General features: G+C 41.5%; 3 protein-coding genes and 2 long non-coding RNA genes across 9 annotated transcripts in view; 3 read left to right on the plus strand and 2 right to left on the minus strand.

The window, feature by feature from the left end:
- The window catches only part of LOC108124991 (male-specific sperm protein Mst84Dd-like), a 31,256-nt gene extending 19,689 nt beyond the window's left edge, over window positions 1-11,567 (minus strand). Inside the window, exons 1-7 of one of the 5 annotated variants that reach the window (XR_011442177.1) lie at window positions 11,553-11,567; window positions 11,097-11,485; window positions 10,658-11,029; window positions 10,438-10,588; window positions 10,163-10,370; window positions 9,634-9,804; window positions 9,307-9,578 (exon numbers count right to left, since the gene is read on the minus strand). Coding sequence is in view for 1 of the 5 variants with exons in the window: in XM_017240958.3 (XP_017096447.1) it covers window positions 11,019-11,029; window positions 11,097-11,304 (219 nt within the window). In the remaining 4 variants the exon portion in view is untranslated. Of the gene's footprint in view, window positions 1-2,383; window positions 2,399-9,306; window positions 9,579-9,633; window positions 9,805-10,162; window positions 10,371-10,437; window positions 10,589-10,657; window positions 11,030-11,096; window positions 11,486-11,548 lie in introns of those variants that run through there. The other 4 variants (XR_011442178.1, XR_011442181.1, XM_017240958.3 and 1 more) reach the window with 4 other exon arrangements.
- nrv1 (nervana 1) lies at window positions 1,181-8,866 on the plus strand. Its single transcript, XM_017243778.3, has 4 exons — window positions 1,181-1,795; window positions 7,141-7,398; window positions 7,460-7,719; window positions 7,778-8,866. Exons 1-4 carry the CDS (start codon window positions 1,663-1,665, stop codon window positions 8,054-8,056), a joined length of 930 nt encoding a protein of 309 aa, XP_017099267.2. The 5' UTR covers window positions 1,181-1,662; the 3' UTR covers window positions 8,057-8,866.
- A 68-nt stretch (window positions 11,568-11,635) lies between the features above and the next one.
- LOC108124961 (uncharacterized) lies at window positions 11,636-12,769 on the plus strand. The gene is made up of 4 exons (XR_011442182.1): window positions 11,636-11,650; window positions 11,723-11,967; window positions 12,031-12,393; window positions 12,461-12,769. It is a non-coding gene; the product is annotated as an uncharacterized lncRNA (long non-coding RNA).
- Window positions 12,770-15,492: 2,723 nt separating this feature from the next.
- Window positions 15,493-16,506, plus strand: LOC108124953 (uncharacterized). The gene is made up of 3 exons (XR_011441987.1): window positions 15,493-15,651; window positions 16,010-16,180; window positions 16,236-16,506. It is a non-coding gene; the product is annotated as an uncharacterized lncRNA (long non-coding RNA).
- A 931-nt stretch (window positions 16,507-17,437) lies between these two features.
- On the minus strand, window positions 17,438-21,428 carry LOC108125216 (uncharacterized protein KIAA0513). The gene is made up of 7 exons (XM_017241337.3): window positions 21,019-21,428; window positions 20,012-20,075; window positions 19,837-19,950; window positions 18,464-19,760; window positions 18,297-18,391; window positions 18,163-18,240; window positions 17,438-18,102 (listed from the first exon to the last, which is right to left on the minus strand). Exons 1-6 carry the CDS (start codon window positions 21,205-21,207, stop codon window positions 18,164-18,166), a joined length of 1,836 nt encoding a protein of 611 aa, XP_017096826.2. The 5' UTR covers window positions 21,208-21,428; the 3' UTR covers window positions 17,438-18,102; window position 18,163.
- Between the last annotated feature and the right edge of the window lie 2,119 nt (window positions 21,429-23,547).

Genomic DNA, 23,547 nt, shown 5'->3' on the forward strand with positions numbered 1-23,547 from the left:
CTTTAGTTAGGGGAAAGCATGTCCCGTATTTCATGTGGAATTTTCCAAAAACGATCCACAAATTTCAGTGAGCATGAGCACGAAAAACCAAACAAAGCAACCATTGGGAAGCATAATGAGAGCTGTGGGGTTCAGGGTGGCAGTGTGGAGCGGCACTGAGAATGAAAGTGGGAGCTGTACGAACCCCATGAACTCAACTCTCGGCGCATGTCAGAGCGGCGGAGTGAGAGAGAGCCATAGATGATTCCCCCGCGTTAGTATGAGTGTACTTTTCTTTGTGCTTTTTATTTTAATATTTATGAGCCAACAGGAGCCAGGGGCGCATCCCAATGCCCCGCGGGTACTGAGATCGGATAGCCCCATCTGTGAGCCAACTTGGGTTAGCCATTTTCAAATGTTACCATTTAGCTGCCCTGGAACGTGTTGTTTCGTCTGGCCGCTGTCTGCACTCAATCATTTATTCTATTTGCGTAGCCGCTTTTACCATGGCAATAAGCGCGAGAGGTACAAATATACTCAGAGCGGTAGAGAGTGCCAGGTAAGGAAAACCAAACCACACATACACATACATATGTATATGTATACAAGTGCCCCCACTACCACCTAAGACTCCCCTGGTCATGAAGCTTTTGCTTTGGCCTTTTCCCGTGTTGCTTGGCAAAGTGTCAAAAACGTTCAACAGCTGTCGACGGTACACTGGAAAAAATGCAACAAATAGTTGATTTTATGTATAAGATTTGAGAGATGAAGGCGGTATGATCTTGACACTCATATGATAAGTACAACTAAATAAAACAATGTTTTCTAGTGTTGGAAACCGGTTTTGAAAACAGCCTGTTACAAGACCTCATCCACAAAGATACTTGCTACTATCTATTGAATCTCTAGTATCTTTAAATTGTACCTCTATTTATGTATCTTGTAGCTCTTATTTTTTATTCACCCTTTTAAAGTATGTTTCATATTCGTAATATTACAAAAAATTATTCACGGTCAAGTGACATGAGATGACACCCCTTTTTTCTTCGGGTGCAACCGCACTCTTATCTTGGAGCTTTTGTTGGACGAGGGTGTGCGAGAAAGGAAAAGCCCCACTGGGAGCGGGAGCGAGGTGCTTGTCTGTGTGCGTGTTGAGTGTCGAAGACCGGGGGCCTCTTAGTACGGCGTTGTTTTTGACGTGATCATTTGTGAATCGTGGGTCGGTGAGCGCGCAACACGCAGTACGCATCTTGCAGTCCGCAGCTCGCAGTTCGAATAGCCACTCGAGAGCTCCCCAACGACTTCCCGTATCTACCTGCGGTGTGTCTGTGTGTGATTGTGCTAAGGTTTTCCACCGCGGTCCAAAAACCTTTTCTAGCCCGCTTTCAAATATCTGTCATTTATCTGCCCAAAACCCAGTTGCGTAATTAAACATTTTTCAAAACACATTGAAGAGTGCTGCCGCTGCGTGTGCAAAAAATAAAATAAAAGAGAATATTGCCCGGACTGCTGAATCATACTATATTCCTCATCGTAAAGTAGATACATATACATAAATCAGTTTCTGGTAGCCTTCACACCGTCCACGTCATCATCCGTGGAAAATAAAAGCCAACAAATTTTCGAAATAAGCAAATTCTTAAAAAAGCTAACCGTAAACCAGTGCAAACGGAGAACGTCAAAATGTCGAAGAACAACGGAAAAGGCGGCAAAGGTGAATTCGAATTCCCCCAGCCAGCCAAAAAGCAAACCTTTGGGGAAATGATCTATAGTCCCCAGGATGGAACTTTCTTCGGTAGAACTGGAAAGAATTGGAGTAAGTAGAAAAAAGTACAATTCCCTGATAGTTAAAGTGAGAAAAATTAAGTCTATGGGTCTGAAATCTCCCCTAAGACTTGGCTGTTTATAATCTTTCAATAAATCTTTCCAAAAAAAGTGCTTCCAAGGATTACGTAAAACCATATACTCTTTGTACTCCCTCTGTACATAGAAACCAAATGCCATTGTTTGTTGGGTTTAAAATGCACACATGTCGGTCATTTGGTTATGAAATCCCCATGGGAGAGGGGTATCTCCGTTTGTAAATACCTCTTATCAGTTGATTTGGCGAGTCATTTTGTGGGAGGCGCGAGGAAGTGGATGCTGCTTTTGGAACTTAAATGTTTAGTCAACGTCGAAAACCGCAGATAAATACTTGTCAAGATAGGCGATGATGAATGCTTCTTTTTATTGGCATTATTAAAATATTTCCAAGCTTTCCAAGTATATTTTAAAAATGCCCATAAAAAGTTAGAGCATTAAATATTCCTAATTATTTCGGTCGGTTGATGGTTTCGCTTGGCTCATCATCTCACCCCTTGGTTTATTTTTGTGTTTAATTGCTTTTTTTTTTCAATTTTCTTACCGATTTCATTTTCGAACACACATAGCAAAGCATACACATGTACATATTTCGAATAATTCGACGATAATGAAAAGTATTGCTTTTTGAAAATGGACACGGAAACACGTCCGTTGCAAAATGAGGAGAGTACTTTTTATCGCCTATAATATTTGCTATTTGCCTTCTTTAATATGTTCTGTAAACAATTTCAAGGCTTTGAATCGGAGAGTAAGAGAACGCCTTTTCACGCTCCGATATTTCTGGGGAGCTGTCGATCGTAAAGTGCATTGCTGAAATACTAGAAATCTGAATTGTTTTTGTAGAACTCTCATACATACCTCTGAGTATGTGGAGCGTAGATGTTTGAAGCCCCTTATCGGGGGAATCAAAAGTAAATACAACGCGCTGAAAACTGAAAAGACCCCTTGACGTCAAGTGTTTATTTTAATTAACTTGGCCAAGTTCGATGGGGATTTATCGAAAGGCTCAAATTGGTGTGTAATTTGTTTGCCAAATTAATACGAAACTTACGATTGGTGGCTCTAATAGGTTTCTATGCTAATTTCTAGACCAAAGAACTTGACTCTCTGCTGACACACCTGCTACACGTTTATGGACATGTATATATTTTAGCTTTATGAGGTAGTATATGGAGAATATAGCTACAAATGTCCTGCTGACCCTGCTGGCTCTAATGTGTATCATTAAATCCTGCTCGTGGGTGCAGTTCTGCGAGGACTGTAACTCAAGGGAAAACTGTCAAGCCAAATCGATTATCTACAATCATTTTTTAAAGGAAAAAAAATCAAATTAAGCTCTGAACCTATGTACCTAGTATATTTTATGAAGTAATTGACTAACCTTAATCCGTCCAAAAACATTGCATGGTTGATCATAATTTGATTTCCATTAATTAACGCAATGAGAACTTGTTTAATTTTGTGTCGATTGTTGTTGTTATATATTTTTTACGCGGCGATGAACCTTCTAGTCGAACCGGTTCAGCGGGTTTTTGTTAATTTCTGTTTTGGAAATACTTTTTCTTTGTTACACATTTGTGTTTTCTACCTCGAATTTACATACAAACGAGTAAAAGAAAATTAGATCGCTGGAATACAGCTCTATAGCTAAATATCATGTATGTCTAAAAGCAGTTTGAACTTTGGGGGCTTGATAAAGTTAATTCTGTTTTCCGATCGTATCAGTGCAACCGCAATGACATCGGAAACAGCAAAACCGGCAATGAAAGCACTGGGCCGCCTAGCCAGTACGTAAATCAACCAGAAACTGGTTAGAACCGCATTCTGCCGGTTACATCTCATTTCTCATTAATCGCCTCTGCCACTCCCCCCACTATATGTACATATACATATTGACGTGCTGCTAACTAATTGTCACGATACTGAGAAAGTCGGTGATAAAATGCACACAACTTAATTAAGTCGCCTAAAGTTGCATTAATTTGCTTTGATTCTGTCAAGGTTTAAGGCAGAAATACTCTGGCAAAGTTTAAATATTTTAAGAGATTTAGAGCTAATTTAGAACTAAGTTAGACCATCCAAACTGTGAAATATGTGAGCTATAGTAAGCTGCCTATATTTTTATAGGAAAGAAAAGTTGCCTATAAAGATTCCTAGAAAAGCCCTTCCCAAAATATTGAACTATCTTGCATATTTTGGGAGAGTCTATATAAAGGTATATTCCATTGCTTACCTATTTTGTCCAAAAATAATCAGCAAAGTAAACGTTTTTAATGTTTACTGGGGGTAGGGCTACGGCATCTCCATCTCCCGTTAGCACATGAAATTAATTCACTTAAAATGCCGCAAAGTATGCTATAGGCTCTAAGCATACACCAAACGGAAAGAGAAGGATCCTGGCTATACAAGTGTAGGTGTTGGTGTGTGTGGGATGTCTGGGATGTGTGTGGTGTCTGGGATGGTGACGCATTGACAAAGGGTGCGGCGTGCCCCAACAAACAAAAACGGCGCCACAGAGACGGACGACGTTCTCATTCGGGATGGCTTATTGGGAACGGAGGTTGGGGCAGTGACGTGACCCACTGGATCTGAATCTGGGGGGAGGATATAATGATGACAGAGTCCAACAAGTTGCATACTTATTCTCATTTTCTTTTCCTTAATGGCGTCATAGTTGTTGCTTATCCTGGAAAAGAATTTATATAAAATCATCAAGCCTTCTTCTTTACGTTTTCTATTAATATTTCCATTAGTAGAACCCCTTGGGTTTAGAACTAATATCCTTTTTTGATATAAATACATATTTTTAATCTATTTTTTTAAGAGCTCTAATCAAAACAGCATTAAGCTCCCTGTCCGTTCATTAAACAAATGAGTTCCTGCTGCACATGTGCAAGTCCTTATCAGATTTCCCACAACTACACGATTTGTAGCCAGAAGTGTTAAAGAAGCCCCTTGCAGAGGACGGGAGCTATTACTAGCGTTTTTGGTGGCCACGGAAGCCGCGAAAAAGTGTCCTGAATCTTGGCCATATGTGCGTCCAGCACGTAACTAAATTATTAACTGGGTTGGCCTTGGTGGGCCCGCTTGGATGACGACAAGCGCCACATGGAGCAGGTCTATCAATCGTTGGTCATGCAAAGCTTCTAGCATTACCACAGTTTCAGGGGGTTGGGCCTCTCTAGGTGGAATGGGAGCGGCCAGTTCCTTTCTATATGGGTCACGGGCCCTTAAAGTTTGTTTACCGCACCAGCAGTCCCACGCACAGGCAAGGCTAAGGGATAAGGATAAGCCAAGGAAACTGCTCTGCCTTCCCTCCCTGCCTTCACGAATGTCAAGTGTTATTATTCAAACTTGGTCAGTTGCACCACCCTGGAACTGGTTGCACAATTGACCGGGCCTGGTATGGGTGGGGGTATGGTATGCCACATAAAATAAGTTTCCGCCTTGAGTAGCGGTTACTGTTATGCATAAACTTGATACACATCCCGTCGACATCTTATTTGACTTTTATATAAGTATTAAGTAACTCTGAGGCACAAGCAGAGCCCTCTCGACTGCACTCTCGACTTGGCAATGTTCTTTCTTGCCAAAGATTTCTCTCATTTCTCATCTTTTCTGGGTAGCTGACCTCTATGTCTGGCAGACGCTCATGTCTATTTCAAGTTTATTTTTTCTTATTTATATTTCAAGGCAAAACGCCCATAAATGTGTCAAAATATGAATATCACTTGGCATTCAAAAATACTCACAATATTCAACACATTTTTTTGAAGTTTCTACCATAAATGTTCTATGAAATAATTTATGAATAACAAGTGCGACTAATGCAATACCCCCATGGGTCGGTCATCTATATGCCATCTGTCCCACAACAAATGCAAACAAATGCGATGAATATATTCATGATTCAAGTCTGTTTACTACTCACTCACTGTGAGGGACATGTCAGTAATCGTCAATTGCAAGTTTCTGTCCACAAGTCGTTGGAGTGGAGTAGACTTATCGATTTCAGGAGGCAAGGCATTAATGGAGCAACTGAGAAACTCATGAGAGAGAGAGTCTACTGGTGTAATGCCTCACTCGGCGAAGACATAAGAATGTTTAGGGACTCTGCCGTCATGTAATCGTAAGCATGTAGGGCAGAATTCATTATACATCGGATATTGGTTACCAGCGCGCCACAGGCCACCATAGTCTGCCGCCCTGTCCCACCTTGCCGAGGCGGATGACGACTCGGATTGGTGGTGGTGGTGGTAATTGGGCGACTAGGTGGTTGGTGGTGGTACCATGGACGGACAACTGTCAGCCTGGCTGGCGGCTGGCGTCACACTGCCTGTGTCTATGTCTGTCCCTGGCGCTGTGGTCATTGCCAAACTTATTTCCTTGTACTTGAGCACAATTATTTTCCATTTTTACTTAGCAACAAGCCGCCCGGGCCGGCTTTCAAAGTTTCATGCGCAATTGAAAACTTAAATATGAAAGGCCTTTATCAGCCAACTGCAATGGTCATCGATTTTCGCTGATAGATTCGACGGAGCCTACATATTTTATTGATGGACATGAATTTTCAGTTTGATTGATGGAATAGTAAAGTTGAAAGGAAACTAACTTTCCAGAAAGTTATCTAAGTTTTAATTCCATTTCCCAAAGGCCCAGTTACTCTTCTAATTAGATTAAAATAAATGATTTCCCTAGATGATCTAACAGATCAATAGAATCTAGTGTCGATCGACTTCCTCTTGCTGCCTTTGTGGCCTACTGTACCCTGGATTGTGGCGCCCATTGTATTCGATATTCATTCATACGATTAATTTGTTTGGGAATTTGAGCTCCGATGGCCAGTCGTTAATTCGTTTGCTTTTCCAGTTTCTAGGGTGTGCTGTCAAATTCGGTTTGTCGGTGTGGTCGCTTACTTATGCAATTACTGTGGGGCTTGGTCAAGTCCGGGTCCGGGTCCGGCACCGATGCTCGGTGTCCAGTGACCGCAGCGAAAGTGACAAACAGTCGATACCCCACAAGGCGTCCATATCCGTCCGATTCTAGCTGAGTCGTCAATGGTAATGACATTGAAATACAGACAAATGCCGGTCCGGTCCGATTGTTTACTCTGTTTGTTGTTTTTTTGTATTACTTACTGCAGTCGGCGTAAGCGGTCGATTATCTGCATGTCCATTTGGATTGCATAAGCCCTGGCCCCATTCTTAGGTGCCCCATTATCCAGTTTTCGAAAGAATCACATCGTAGCAGGGCGATAAATATTTTTATTAAGTTTTTCCTTCTTTAATCCTTTATCAGGTCAGCTCTTGTTGTTCTACACCATTTTCTACATCATCCTGGCGGCTCTGTTCACCATCTGCATGCAAGGACTGTTGTCCACCATCAGCGATACTGAGCCCAAGTGGAAGCTTCATGACTCGCTGATAGGCACCAATCCAGGCTTGGGATTCCGTCCCCTCAGCGAGCAGACTGAACGTGGCTCTGTCATTGAGTTCGACAGCAAGAAGCCAGCCGAGAGCAACTACTGGATCGAGTTGATTGATGACTTCCTTCGGGGTAAGCTAGTCATTCTCTATTCTTGAAATAAAAAATCATCTTAATTATAATTTCTTACTAGACTACAACCACACTGAGGGCCGCGACATGAAGCACTGCAATTTTGGCCAAAAGAACGATCCCAGCGATGTGTGCGTCGTGAACATCGATACTTTCGGTGATTGCTCCAAGGCCAATAGCTATGGCTACAAGTCCAACCAGCCCTGCATATTCCTCAAGCTGAACAAGATCTATGGTTGGGAGCCTCAGGTGTACGAGGAAGCACAAAAGGACATGCCCGATGATCTGAAGAACTACATCAACGCCACGAAACCCGAAGAGGTAAGATATCTTTAACCCTCCTTAACAGCTTTCCAATTATTTAATTTAAAATTTTCAGCGCAAACAAGTCTGGGTGAGCTGCAATGGACACTTGGGCAAGGACAAGGAGAACTTCGCGAACATCAAATACTTCCCCACCCAGGGATTCCCCAACTACTACTACCCGTTCCTGAACCAGCCAGGCTACCTGAGTCCTTTGGTCGCCGTGCAGTTTATCGCCCCGCCCAAGGGTCAAATGCTGGACATCGAGTGCCGAGCTTGGGCCAAGAACGTCATCTACAGCGGCAGCGCTCGCGATCGCATGGGCTCGGTGACCTTCCAGGTTGTCGTGGATTAAATGCCTGGAGATCGTGTCGGAATCTTTGTGATCGCCACCACAAACACTAGCCATATGCTAGACGAGGATATGGCAGCCTCATCGCAGACCAACTACCATTTACATAGCCGCGAGAAAAATACACGTATTTGCATATAAAGAGAGTATATGGAGCTAGTATCTTTAGGTTTTCAAGAGTATTGTATATATTTATATGAGAGGAATTATCCGAGTGTCAATTGAATCCGAAATTCTGGCCCAACACGAACGAGTAAAGTTTAACAAAATCATGAAATCAAAGTTTAAATCGTCCACCTGCAACTGTTGTTATAGCTTTTGGCTTGTCTAATGCCATAAGTTGTTATTTTTAATATTTATCTTATTTGATTAAACAGCCTTGTAATTACGATCATTAGTTTCTGTCAGTTGAATTTAGTTTGTATTAATTAATTTTACAACACACCCGAAATTCCTTGTGTTCTCCACATTTCCTAGGATCGTTCAATTTGTACAAAGAACTAAATAAATAAATTTTAAATGTTAATCTTATACAAAACGGGAACATCCTGCAAGTTTATTTAATAAAAAGTCCTATGATTATTATTTTTCTATCTGGAAAAATATTGAGAGCCTTTAATTTAGTGCAACTGTTTCAGCAGAAAACTACGGAAAAGCTAAATATCAATGATTGAAAGAAATATGGAAATAAATATAATATATTTATAATCAATAATTGTAAACTTTTTTGAATAACACTAGCAAGTAACATAAATATGAGCCAATTATTTCTTTTCTGTTGCTTTAGTAATTGAATAAATAAACGAAAAACTACTTTTTGTGGATTTTATACACTTTTCGACTGTCGATACAAACAGTCGACTTGAATCTTTGCATAAACTCTTCGGGCTGGGATTGGAGAAGATAGGTGGCCTACAGCGTAAACCCCATTTTCAAGGGGTTTAAAAAAAATCATCAAAAAAACCCATCACGAAAAATGGTCAAAAAATCTTAAAAATAATTTGTCGCAGGATTTCGATGCAGCATGGTGGGGATTCGATCTAGAAATCGTTTAAGGTACTCCGCTTGTGAATAGGATGAGAATTGGGGAAGATATAGGCATCTTTGTGTGCCATATAAGGGAAAACCCCAAAGATGCACAGGATTCGAATATGCAGACTTCGTTTATGTGTCTCCATGGACATGCATCCATATAAAAGCAAAAACCATGCAATGCTGAATGTGAAGATGGGCAAGACTCAAAACAACCATCGTAATAGATAACTTATAATTTTATTGCCTAAATTGGTTTCCAATGGTTTTAAAATTTTGAAATGCCGTGCTACCAGAAGTTGCCACCTTCATTCCTCCTTCAGTCCTTTTGACAGAGAAATCTTCCTTGGATTTCCTGACTTGCGCTTGCTTCTATTGGGCTTAAGTTAAAGGTCATTGCTTGCTCAACATGTCCCGTCGATTTCACACCATTTTGGTTAGGACATGGCACAGAAGCATTGACATCGCTCAACTAAGAGTCATTAGAAGCCACCTGGGAAAGATAACAATAAGCACGGATGAGTGGGTCAGGAACCACACCTACTTACTCGGGAATTGCAAAGGGGAGAAATATGGAAATATAACTTCACAAGCAGATCTACGGATGTGACCCTAGCAACAGCATTTCGGTGGGGTGTTGTAACAGTGTGCCTTGCAAGGGGCACACCACACGCAAGGTGCGTTCTCCTTGTCCACGAGGTAGCGCTTAGGGCAGAAGCCTTGGGAGGAACGGAAATCAAGTATCAAATCGGGCTGATCTTCCCTCATTATTATGGAACTGCTGTGACCTGCACAGCCACGTACGTGCTCTCTGAACCCAACTTACTGCTCTTTAATTGAACGAAGAAAGGAATCTGGACGAAGGGCTGGGAGAGGACGGGTAGGCACCTTCCCGGATCGGATCGGACAACTCACATGGATAAGTGGCTGGTGTGTTTTAGTAGTTCAACACATGGGATTCGGGGATCCCGCCCTCGGACAACGGCGGACAGCACACGCCTGGCGCGGAGGAGCACGGAATGGGAGACGGAGCACCGCAGGGCAGACTGTGCAGGCCACAGCAGGGCACGTTATTACAGGTTCCGCAGCAGGCAGGAGCACAGCAAGGTTGGCAAGGCATCTTTAAATGTTATTTTAGAATTTATAAATTTAGAATTTGGAATTTAGAATTTGGAGAGCCGAAACGATTGGTCCGAGAGTTGGGAATAGAATGAGGATAGCTCGTCCGGCTCGGGCCTCGTTAAGTTAAACGTCAGATTCCGTTTGATTGAAATCTCAAGGCCAACTGTATGAATTTTATATTCAGTCACTAGATTATAAAATTCAAATTAATAAAATAAGGAAATAACTACCGTAAGTTAATAGCGATAGCGATGTGACAGCCCACCAATGACACCCCAAATAGCCACCGATGAAGTATCATATAAATATTAACTTTAGACGGGATCTTCATGGTTTTGGTTTTGGTTGGTTTTGGTTGGAAATTGGTTTTGGGGATATTTTCTTCATTTCCGAAAATAAAATTCATTTATTAATCAAACATTTAATCAAACAATCCATTCAAGAACCTACCTTTTTCTTGTATAAAATTAATATTTTTTTTCTAGATTTAAAAATAATTCAAGAAAACACAAAAAATTTAAAGAAGTTTTCCATAATTTATTTGCCAAAAACTTTTCCAGATATATTTAAACAATTCCATGCCAAGCTGCTTTGATATTTTCAAATATTTCCAGGATTCCTCCAGTTAACACCTTCACCACTTCGTTGTCAAATCCCAGTAAAGATTCTCAGGAAAGAATATTCGTATCTTTTTAGATTCGCTGGCTTAAACTGCAGGACAATTGTATGCTCCAAGTGCCACATCCGTATCACACTATCTCAACAAGGACATGGCACGGAAGCACAGACACCGATGGACTGCCTGATCCATTTAGAAGCCACCTGTGGAAGAGAACCATGAGTCATGGGGTCTTCAACTGGCTTCCCAGACAAGTTCGGAACAACTTACATGGATAAGTGACGGGTGTGTTGTAGTAGTTCCACACACGGGGATCGGGAATGCCGCCCTCGGGCAACGGAGGGCAGCACATGCCTGGCGCAGGGGAGCACGGAATGGGAGAAGGAGCACCGCAGGGCGGACTGTGCGGGCCACAGCAGGGCACGTTATTACAGGGGTAACAGCAGGCAGGACCACAGCAGGGTTGGCAGCAAGGCATTTTGAAATTTTATTTTTGAATTTAGAAATTTAGAATTTAGAATTTAGAGAGCCGAAACGATTGGTCCGAGAGTTGGGAATAGAATGAGGATAGCTCGTAACGTTCGTGCCTTGTTCAGATGAAACCTCAGATTCGGTTTGATCCGAAATTCATGGCCAACTGTATGCATTTTATCGGATCACTAGATTTGAAAATAAAAAGAGGAGATAACTTTTTCAGTTTCGATTAGCGTCATGATACTTACATACATGAAAATATGACAAGATTTGTGAAAATTTTCAATGTTTCTTTTTCAATTTTCTTTATATTTTCGTCCAGATTGAATGCAATTTAAGGCCTAGTTTATGTATAGTATTCTTTTATGTTTTTGACTTTTTGGCTTTGACTTTCGTCACCTTATTTTAATTTGGCCATCGAGGTTCCCTCTTTGTCCTTTTATTCCAGGGATATAGCTTTAGTACCGATAATTTTTATCCGATTGGTGAGTGGTATACCTTCCTAATATTTGATCTTCGAGAAGAATACGTGTACGCCATAAACTCAATGAAACCTTAAAATGATATTTTAAGGGAGATTGAAGCCAAGGATTTCCCCAATTAATGGTAATCCTTTTATAAATCTGATACAAAATAACTAAAATTTGGCCTTTAAAGTATCTCAAATGTAAGTAGTTGGCCACCATGTTCTAAGCCTCGTCAACATGGCTTTCCGTCCCTTACTTGGTAGGCCTTGGGATCCCATTGAAAACGAATCTGACGTTTCAACTTAACGAGAACCGGACCGGACGAGCTATCCTCATTCTATTCCCAACTCTCGGACCAATCGTTTCGGCTCTCTAAATTCTAAATTCTAAATTTCAAAATTCAAAATAAAATTTCAAAATGCCTTGCTGCCAACCTTGCTGTGGTCCTGCCTGCTGTTACCCCTGTAATAACGTGCCCTGCTGTGGCCCGCACAGTCCGCCCTGCGGTGCTCCTTCTCCCATTCCGTGCTCCCCTGCGCCAGGCATGTGCTGCCCTCCGTTGCCCGAGGGCGGCATTCCCGATCCCCGTGTGTGGAACTACTACAACACACCCGTCACTTATCCATGTAAGTTGTTCCGAACTTGTCTGGGAAGCCAGTTGAAGACCCCATGACTCATGGTTCTCTTCCATAGGTGGCTTCTAAATGGAACGGGTAGTCGATCGGTGTCTGTGCTTACGTGCCATGTCCTTGCTGAGGTACTGTGATATGGATGTGGCACTTGGAGCATACAATTGTCCTGCAGTTTAACCCAAATTGGAGGCAGTTCAATTCAGCGAATCTAAGAAGATACGAAGATTCTTCGAAGAACAACGAAGTGGTGAAGGTGTTAACTGGAGGAATCCTGGAAATATTTAGAAATATCAAAGCAGCTTGGCATGGAATTGTTTATATATATCTGGAAAAGTTTTTGGAAAATAAATTATGGAAAACTTCTTTAAAATTTTTGTGTTTTCTTAAATTATTTTTAAGTCTAAAAAAAAAATATTAATTTTATACAAGAAAAAGGTAGATTCTTGAATGGATTGTTTGATTAAATGTTTGATTAATAAAACCACCCTTCCAATGAATTTTATTTTCGGAAATGAAGAAAATATCCCCAAAACCAATTTCACATCAAGATCCCGTCTAAAGTTAATATTTATAAGCAGTGGCGGATTTAAGGAAAAAGGCCCCGTGGGCAAAATTTTTTCAGGGTACATTGAAGGGTATTTTGAAGGGTACAGCCCAGAAAATTTGACAACAAATCTTAAAAATATTTTGTTTCCAGATTTTGATGAAGATTTATGGAGAATCGATCCACAAATCGTTTAAGGTATTCTGTTCAAGAATCGGATGAATATTTCCTAAGATATGGCCTTCGCCGTGGGTCATATGGGGCTCCCCATGCATTCTGCACATTTTGAAGGGGACAGCCCAGAAAATTTGACAACAAATCTTAAAAATATTTTGTTCCCAGATTTTGATGCAGATTTATGGAGAATCGATCCACAAATCGTTTAAGGTATTCCGTTCAAGAATCGGATGAATATTTCCTAAGATATGGCCTTCGCAGTGGGTCATATGGGGCTCCCCATGCATTTTGCACATTTTGAAGGGGACAGCCCAGAAAATTTGACAAAAAATCTTAAAAATATTTTGTTTCCAGATTTTGATGCAGATTTATGGAGAATCGATCCACAAATCGTTTAAGGTATTCCTTTCAAGAATCGGATGAATATTTCCTAAGATATGGCCTTTGCAGTGGGTCATATGGGGCTCCCAATGCATTCTGCACATTTTGGAGGGGACAGCCCAGAAAATTTGACAAATAATCTTAAAAATATTTTGTTTCCAGATTTTGATGCAGATTTATGGAGAATCGATCCACAAATCGTTTAAGGTATTCTGTTCAAGAATCGGATGAATATTTCCTAAGATATGGCCTTCGCCGTGGGTCATATGGGGCTCCCCATGCATTCTGCACATTTTGAAGGGGACAGCCCAGAAAATTTGACAACAAATCTTAAAAATATTTTGTTCCCAGATTTTGATGCAGATTTATGGAGAATCGATCCACAAATCGTTTAAGGTATTCCGTTCAAGAATCGGATGAATATTTCCTAAGATATGGCCTTCGCAGTGGGTCATATGGGGCTCCCCATGCATTTTGCACATTTTGAAGGGGACAGCCCAGAAAATTTGACAAAAAATCTTAAAAATATTTTGTTTCCAGATTTTGATGCAGATTTATGGAGAATCGATCCACAAATCGTTTAAGGTATTCCTTTCAAGAATCGGATGAATATTTCCTAAGATATGGCCTTTGCAGTGGGTCATATGGGGCTCCCAATGCATTCTGCACATTTTGGAGGGGACAGCCCAGAAAATTTGACAAATAATCTTAAAAATATTTTGTTTCCAGATTTTGATGCAGATTTATGGAGAATCGATCCACAAATCGTTTAAGGTATTCTGTTCAAGAATCGGATGAATATTTCCTAAGATATGGCCTTCGCCGTGGGTCATATGGGGCTCCCCATGCATTCTGCACATTTTGAAAGGGACAGCCCAGAAAATTTGACAAAAAATCTTAAAAATATTTTGTTCCCAGATTTTGATGCAGATTTATGGAGAATCGATCCACAAATCGTTTAAGGTATTCCGTTCAAGAATCGGATGAATATTTCCTAAGATATGGCCTTCGCAGTGGGTCATATGGGGCTCCCCATGCATTTTGCACATTTTGAAGGGGACAGCCCAGAAAATTTGACAAAAAATCTTAAAAATATTTTGTTTCCAGATTTTGATGCAGATTTATGGAGAATCGATCCACAAATCGTTTAAGGTATTCCTTTCAAGAATCGGATGAATATTTCCTAAGATATGGCCTTTGCAGTGGGTCATATGGGGCTCCCAATGCATTCTGCACATTTTGGAGGGGACAGCCCAGAAAATTTGACAAATAATCTTAAAAATATTTTGTTTCCAGATTTTGATGCAGATTTATGGAGAATCGATCCACAAATCGTTTAAGGTATTCTGTTCAAGAATCGGATGAATATTTCCTAAGATATGGCCTTCGCCGTGGGTCATATGGGGCTCCCCATGCATTCTGCACATTTTGAAGGGGACAGCCCAGAAAATTTGACAAAAAATCTTAAAAATATTTTGTTCCCAGATTTTGATGCAGATTTATGGAGAATCGATCCACAAATCGTTTAAGGTATTCCGTTCAAGAATCGGATGAATATTTCCTAAGATATGGCCTTCGCAGTGGGTCATATGGGGCTCCCCATGCATTCTGCACATTTTGAAGGGGACAGCCCAGAAAATTTGGCAAAAAATCTTAAAAAAATTTTGTTCCCAGATTTTGATGCAGATTTGTGGAAAAGAAATCGAAGGTGTAACTTTCAGCGCGAGGGGCCCTGAAAGCCTTTCGTCGGGGGGGCCCAGTGGGCAAGCGCGCCTTTGCCCACCTGTAAATCCGCCATTGTTTATAAGATACTTCGTCGGTTGCCATTTGGGGTCTCATTGGTGGGCTGTCACAGGTTATTGCTATTAACTTACGGTAGTTATTTCCTTATTTTATTAATTTGAATTTTATAATCTAGTGACTGAATATAAAATTCATACAATTGGCCTTGAGATTTCAATCAAACGGAATCTGACGTTTAACTTAACGAGGCCCGAGCCGGACGAGCTATCCTCATTCTATTCCCAGCTCTCGGACCAATCGTTTCGGCTCTCCAAATTCTAAATTCCAAATTCTAAATTTCTAAATTCAAAAATAAAATTTCAAGATGCCTTGCCAACCTTGCTGTGCTCCTGCCTGCTGCGGAACCTGTAATAACGTGCCCTGCTGTGGCCTGCACAGTCTGCCCTGCGGTGCTCCGTCGCCCATTCCGTTCTCCCTTGTCCGAGGCATGTGCTGCCCGCCCTTGTCCGAGGACGGAATCCCCGATCCCCATGTGTTGAACTACTAAAACACACCAGCCACTTATCCATGTGAGTTGTCCGATCCGATCCGGGAAGGTGCCTACCCGTCCTCTCCCAGCCCTTCGTCCAGATTCCTTTCTTCGTTCAATTAAAGAGCAGTAAGTTGGGTTCAGAGAGCACGTACGTGGCTGTGCAGGTCACAGCAGTTCCATAATAATGAGGGAAGATCAGCCCGATTTGATACTTGATTTCCGTTCCTCCCAAGGCTTCTGCCCCAAGCGCTACCTCGTGGACAAGGAGAACGCACCTTGTGTGTGGTGTGCCCCTTGCAAAGCCCACTGTTACAACACCCCACCGAAATGCTGTTGCTAGGGTCACATCCGTGGATCTGCTTGTGAAGTTATTTCTCCATATTTCTCCCCTTTGCTATTCCCGAGTAAGTAGGTGCGGTTCCTGACCCACTCATCCGTGCTTATTGTTATCTTTCCCAGGTGGCTTCTAATGACTCTTAGTTGAGCGATGTCAATGCTTCTGTGCCATGTCCTAACCAAAATGGTGTGAAATCGACGGGACATGTTGAGCAAGCAATGTCCTTCAGTTTAATCCCAATAGAAGCCAGTGCAAGTCAGGAATCCAAGGAAGATAACTCTGTCAAAAGGACCGAAGGAGGAATGAAGGTGGCAACTTCTGGTAGCACGGCATTTCAAAATTTTGAAACCATTGGAAACCAATTTAGGCAATAAAATTATAAGTTATCTATTACGATGGTTGTTTTGAGTCTTGGCCAACGGCTTCACATTCAGCATTGCATGGTTCAGATACATCGTAGAATAAGTAAATAAAACTGATTTTAAGTATAAACTGTGATTTTATTGGCAAAGTATCTTCGGGGCACATTTGAATCAATCTCTTAGCCACTTCTTATCGGCTATGAGAAGGCAATACCTTTAACGAATCGTGTCTTCATTCGCTTTGAATTCGCATTAAAATATCAAGTCTAAAAGATACGTATAGAGCCTAATTGACCTACCTCAGACAGGGAGGCTAAAATTCAGCCTATTGAGGCATTTTTTAGGCCATATTGGCCAGCATTTCCTATCGCAAAAAGGAAAGAACTTCTATTTACGAATCAGTGCACTAAAAGGCTTTATTCTGCATTAAAATATCATAAAAATCGGGGAATAACATTTTTGGTCGTTATGGATATTTTCCTGAAAAAAATCCCGCCAGAAAAGCTTGTTGACCAAGCTAAGAACAGGATGGCCAAAATGGTTACTTTTGAGATGCTTCCTAGCACATATTTCAGTTGTTTTTAATCGCATTTGGAAAAGGATTACCATTTACTAATCAGGAAACATATTGGCTTAAATCTGCATCAAAACTTTAGGATCTAAGATCGGCAAGGTATAAAATTAAAAAGATTTATCAGAGTTATGAAAATTTTTCTTAAATATAATGAGGCACTGAGTGAGTGATTCCCAAATATTACGCATAAGTTGTCTTAAATTTTTTCCTACATCTCCTATTGTAAATATGATCCCATACTCTCCGTATGTCGGAAATATGATCTTAAGCACGATGTGACAAAATAATATTTAAAAAAATATTTTTTTATCAAAGAATTTTTTTTCTGCTTAGTGCTTATGAAAATTTTTTAATATTAAAGAAAGCCGTTTAGGAAAAGGGTTCATAGTTTAATATTTATTAATCCAAATTTATTAAACGATTGTGAAATATTATACCTTACACTATAAATAGAATGTTGCGTATTTATTCGTATTGATTTGTAACGATTCGAAACTGCGATATTTTAGTTACTTTCATTTTTAATGTCAGTACACATAAATATTTAGGTCTATATAAAGTAATCACAAAATATAATTATCACAATTTACAGATACATATACACCCATGTACATCTCAGTATTGTTTAAGATTTTATGGTACCTTTTGAAGCATTGGCATTCTTGCAAGTGGCATTGGTTCAAAGCCGAATGAAGAAATTATATTTTGGTAATACTTAAATGGAATATTCATATTTAATATGATGCTGGAGTGGACGTAAATAGATTTATTTACTGTCCAAGGTTATGGAAAGACATTTTCGTCTTTGTACAAAATATCTGTATGTACACCTGAAAATTAGCCCAGTTACAAGAATACCAAATACTTTATAGAATATTTTTACGATTTTAACAACGCGAGTAAAAACTTCGGATTTCAGATAAAAATTTTTTGATCTACTACGTTTAGTTAGGATTAGTTTGGAGTTTGTCTGCTGACTTAAGACGAAAGTTTAGCTTTAGTTGAGACGAAGATTGAAACTCTTTTTCGTTAGGTACTGCAATTTTGATGTTGCTGTGAAATAGGTAAAACTTTTAGGATAATGGCACAATGATTTAGGTCCTTGAGTTTCACCTCAGCCGTGTCGGGCGCCCCAAAGTTGTGTCTCGTGGTACATGCGATATATATTGTCTCGAATGAGTTTGGCTTTATCTGAAAGAAATTCAAATGAAATTAAAGCTGTTAAGAAATTGAAAGACTTCCATTACCTTTGGACAGGTTAAGTGCCACGATGTGTTTTTTAAGAAAGTCGAGGCATATATCTTGGGAAGTGCCCAGCGAATGCATGTTGCATGTTAAGGCCCTGAAATTTGTATAAATAATAATTTAATAAATTTAAATATTTAAGATTTCAATGAAAATTCTATCCTCTCACCCTAGCTGTCGAAATGCGATGTCCTCCAACTCCTTGCCAGTCTGAGGCTGACCTAAACTATTCTTGCTCTGTCTCCGGTTTGCGGATGCGGAGCCGGTGCCCGTCGGAGCCGCCGATTGTACCGCTTGGTGCGAGGAACTAGACGACGAGTCGCCTCCCTGTTTGCGTAGCGATTTATCCGTGACTGAGCCTCCTCCTCCTGCGCCTACTCCGGAGGCCTGCTTTTGCTGCTGCCTCTGTTGCCGTCGCTGCTGGCGCCTTAGCTGACCACTTATGCGGTGCTCCCGCTCCGCCTGCAGACTCTCCAGGAAGATGGCGTTCCAGAATCGCGACTGCTGCCAGATGGGTTGCTGCCGCAGCGAGATGAATAGGTACTCTCGGTAGGGATCGCAGCCAGGGACCTCGATCTCATGGTAAAAGAGGAAGCAGAGGTTCATCAACACCCCCGCAGGTCCATAGTCTTCGCATTCGCCGCACTCAAACAGTGCCAGGGCGAAGTACTGGGCCAGGCCACCAAAAGTGACAGAGTCCAGCCTCTTGGATTTGTGTCGCTGTTCTGTAAGAAAACGGGTGAACCACAGCCGGCCGATCTCCAGGCGCAGCAGCACCCCAAACTCCGACTTTAGTTCCAGGTTGATGACGCCGGTTGGTCCGCCAAAGAGCAGAGCGGTGAAATGCTTCATGAACTCCTTTACGGGCTCTTCGCCCGCCCGACAGTCCAGGCTAATGGAGGACGCCCACGACGGCACCGAGTTCTGTGACTCGGAGCGGATGAAGTGCCGCCAATCAGTGGACTCCATGCTGGGGCTGGCCAGCATCTGGTCCGGCTCATCACGAAGGCTTGTCAGCGTGCTGCTGTTGGAAGTGCGGCTGCGCGGCGGCACACGCATGGAATTGCTGCCGCCTGCCCCTCCGCCACCCCACTGCTGACGTCCCGGCGTCGATCCAAACTGACCACCGCCCTCTGTGGGTGGCTGGACATCGATGTGGGGTGGAGCTGGCTCGCCAAGCTCTCCAATGCGCTGCATGTCCTTTTGCATGTCCAGTTCGCTGCGCCTTGCTCCGGCAATAGCCCGAGCACGTTCGTATCCGCCGGAATGCCGTGACTCCAAGGAGTCGGAGCGCGTGGTGCTGCTCACGTCATGGGAACGAGCCGCCAGATGATCTGGTAAGGACAAGGAGCTACTTTCGTCAGTACTGCTGCCAGAGCTGCTCGAGGATCCAGAACTGGAGCGGGCCGGGCCACCTTGTTTGCTGTTCGCATGGTTGCGACCACGAGATGGTTCCAGACGAGGTCCTTAGAATAGGATTAAAAATATACATTTGAGAAAAGGTCATTAGATGGATTTAATGTCTCAAAATTGACCACTTACTTGGTGCTAAGTTAGGCTGGCGATATCGTCCTGATATAATTTCTTCGTGAGCCCGTCGAGCCTTAACACGACGTCCTTCAAAGTCGATTTTAGTGTAATCAATGCTCTCGTCAACTGAAAAATTATTTAATCTAGTCCATTAAGATTTATTAAAACGTATTCTATGGAGACTCACACTTGGGAATATCCTCGTCGTCGTCGCAATAATCAGAGTCACTGCTGCTACTGCTCAGGGTCAACTGTAAGTATATGAAGTAGGAAATACATTTAATCAAGAAATCAATCATTGGGTTCTGTGGGAAAGACTAAACGTGTTTCTGTTTATGTGGATTTTTGAAAGTTTGGCTAAGTAGTAAATGTAAGTACTCTATGATTAAGATAAGTGTTCCAAAGAATTACCTCTTTAATCTAAAGATCTATCCATTTTTAATTATATTATGAGTTTTCTTGCCCTTTTATTGCCTTCATTGGTATTCTTGCCAAAATCGTTACCAAACAAGGCTAAACAAACTCAGTCTTACACTCGATTCCCTTTCCTTTCAATTTGGTGTATATATAACTAATTTTAATCAAGGACGATGCGCTCAGAGTGAGAGAAAGTCAAGTACAAAGAAAACAGCTGAGAATACGCCACCCAGTTCCAGCCCACTGAGTCGCCCCCCCCACTCCCGAAAGCAGATTGCGGCCTCAAAGTGAAGGTCAAACGAGTGCAGCGGCAAAGCGGAAACAACAAGAACAAACAGCACAACAAAACTATCAAAGTGTCAGTTGCTTTTGCAGCATAGACAGTACCCACACACAATCTCGCAGACCGACACCCCCATTCGAATCACCTCTTGTCCCGTTCATTACCAAGGCTATCACAGCTCAGGCCTAGAGATGTACTCTCTGCACGTGAACGATTGCCAATAGGTCAGGTCAGGGATAACTGCATTTTTATTCTTTGGCTGGCTAATGGTCCATAAAGTTGCATCTTTTATGTCAGGTTTATGGTTTATGTCATAAGTTACTAGAGATTAAATAAATATAGATTTATGCTGAGGGTTAAACATTATTTTCTACCATATTAGCTTTCCTTTTGAGGGAAGTTCAAGCAGCTAATAGTTGCTTCATATTTTCTAAAAACGTTCAAAATAATACTATAACCCACGTGACTCACGCTGCCTGCCCCAGTTCGCTTACCTTATTTGATATTCCGTTGAGGAGCTCATTGCTGTTTCCCAGCACTGTGAGGAACTTGGACTTGAGAGCCCCGATGCTGGGTGTCCGTTCCATGAACAATTTAATTTTCGATCGCTCGCCGGCGAAGCCAGCCGGAGGCGTTCCCGGCACCATTCCCGCTGGGGGTGGCTGTGGCTTTGCATCCACCATGTCGGCCTTCGGTTATGTCAAACTCAATTCAGATACGGCTACTAATACAGGTTACCGGGCTTAGTCGACCTTCTCTTTGGTCAGCAGTCTTGCGTAGCTTCAATGGCTAGGTTAGAGGGCCCGGGCGGACCTCACTGCAACTGCTGATGCTTCAGCTGTGGATTCCAGTATCGATTTTTCGTATGCCTGCATGTCACACACATCGGGTGAAGGTAAACTTCGTACTTGGCTGCAGCATTTTTTTGGCGCATTTCATGTCCAACGCAGCGTATATTTCGCTGCTATTGTTTTAAATTCGAGGAGTTGTTAATCCAAATGCTAGTCCATGGAACTTGGGAGATATTATTTTATGTAATTCCTTAGCTAATTATAAATTTTCATTACTTGCACTTCTTTAAGTTTTTTTTTTTTCAAAGGTACCTTGTCTTTTCGACTGTTTAAGGTCTAAACTAATATTGCAGAAAGTAATGACAGGAAAACGCTAAATTATAAAGGCACTTCTTTGACTTTAAGTACTTTGCATGAACTCCCTCAGAGCTATATTGGGGAATTACATTTTCCGATCTCACACACATACACACAGGCTGCGGCAACGACACGCACACGCCCCTTTTTCGCACGCAACGTTGTGGCGCGAGGCTTGGGGTAAGTAGAGTATTTTCCACAGCTTTTCCACCCGCGTCCATAGCTTGCAACCGACGTTGCTCGAATGCAGCCGCAACCTGCTGGCCAACAGCCGAGTTCCGCTACCATTTGTTGCCACCTTGTATCGGTGGGTATCGGCTCGAAAGCACTTTATTTATGAACGGTCTTGACTAGGTTTTTTAATAGGAATTAATATTTAAAGTGCATTGATGAATTATATTATCGGTCATTATTTCTTAAAATTTACAATTTTCTTTGGTATAACATCATAATTTATTAACAAAATCCAAGCTGCTTGAATTTTTAAGGTTGTAATGTGGGATTATGAGGCGTATACGTAATATCAAATCTGGCGCATACTAACTGGCACTAATATATATTTATCTTAAAATATCATATTGAAAAAATAGTCAAAACGTTGCATTTTTAATATCTACATTCTTGTGACATACATTCCCCATGTAAAAGCTTTTCCCGCCATTTTGACACGTATTCTACATACCTTCATTTCCGTTTCTCTCTCAGAAAGTTTTTCCAAAGCGCCACAGCCGGAGAGAGGAAAATGCCGGCATGCAGAGTGTTTACGCTCAGCTGGCAAACAGCTGACTGATTGCGAGAGCAAAGCAGCCATCGGCTTGCGTCAACAGGGAAATCTGCTGCACGGGGCAGGACCTCCAAGGACACAAGGTGGGTGGCCGGCGGCGGGGGGCCGATTAGAAAATGTGCGTGCCCACAATTATGGAACTTTGCCATTGTCATTGCCAATTTATTATGCATTGAATTTATATTTAGAACAGAATTATCGAACGCTGTGGGGAGTCCTTATTGCCATAATGCCCGTTATGCCAAAAATATGTATTGTATCTATAGAAATTGCTTTTTGATTTGCACTTTCAACGGCCAGCAGGTGGTGCGTGGCGATACTTTTATTGTTGTTTACATTTTTTCTATTGTTACTCATTTGTTTGCGAAAAATTGATTATAAATTTGTTAGGGCTTCTTGGTTTAAAGCAGGTTGAAACCTACCTTATTAATGAGGTGTTCCCCGATAAACGATTTCCACAAATCCTTGGAAGCCATTTACTGTGTATTCATAAGTCAGATGGGTTTTTGAAAGAATGACTTTCAGAAATCGAGTTATTTAAGAATAAATCAAGCAGTTTTGGTCATAAATGTATTATATTTTCCACTAAAAAGTATTTAAAATTTGAAGAAACAAGTACTGGTACTTTATGTGTTTGATATGTCACATTTTTACAATTAAATTTCATTCACAAGTCGAAAAATGCTTTCTGCAAAATCAAGTAATAACTTATAGAGACAATCCGTACGATTTGCAAAATGTTTAACAACAAAAAGAATATATACGAAGGAAATGGTGAAAAATTGATGTTATTCATACACGCGACGTGGTCGGGCAGTCAGTGTTTTTATAAAGATCGAATACGATGTTGCGTTGTATTTATAAAACAACGCGAAAATACTGAAAATAGTTGAGTGAAGAGACACCAGGCGGGGATATGAGGAAATGATAGGAAAACCAGACAAGATGAGAATTCAGTTCTGCGTTGACTTCTTCCTACTCGACGACGAAAACGGCTGGGACTGGGGACCGGGGTCTGTGGACTAGAAGCTAGAGACTAGAGAAGATTGCAGTAAAAATGCTGTTTAGAATCCAATAGAGATTTCAGTTTG

Source organism: Drosophila bipectinata, chromosome 2L (genome assembly GCF_030179905.1).
Source record: "Drosophila bipectinata strain 14024-0381.07 chromosome 2L, DbipHiC1v2, whole genome shotgun sequence".
Classification (NCBI taxonomy): Eukaryota; Metazoa; Arthropoda; class Insecta; order Diptera; family Drosophilidae; genus Drosophila; species Drosophila bipectinata.

Bases quoted from the DNA above. Each gene is read 5' to 3' on its own strand.
- LOC108125216 (XM_017241337.3), bottom strand. From the start codon at position 21,207: ATGGTGGATGCAAAGCCACAGCCACCCCCAGCGGGAATGGTGCCGGGA. The intron at 19,951-20,011 runs GTGAGTCTCCAT...ATAATTTTTCAG, and splicing joins CGACGAGGATATTCCCAAGT to TTGACGAGAGCATTGATTAC. The intron at 18,392-18,463 runs GTGAGAGGATAG...TACAAATTTCAG, and splicing joins ATCGCATTTCGACAGCTAGG to GGCCTTAACATGCAACATGC.
- nrv1 (XM_017243778.3), top strand. From the start codon at position 1,663: ATGTCGAAGAACAACGGAAAAGGCGGCAAAGGTGAATTCGAATTCCCC. The intron at 1,796-7,140 runs GTAAGTAGAAAA...ATCCTTTATCAG, and splicing joins TAGAACTGGAAAGAATTGGA to GTCAGCTCTTGTTGTTCTAC. The intron at 7,399-7,459 runs GTAAGCTAGTCA...ATTTCTTACTAG, and splicing joins GATTGATGACTTCCTTCGGG to ACTACAACCACACTGAGGGC.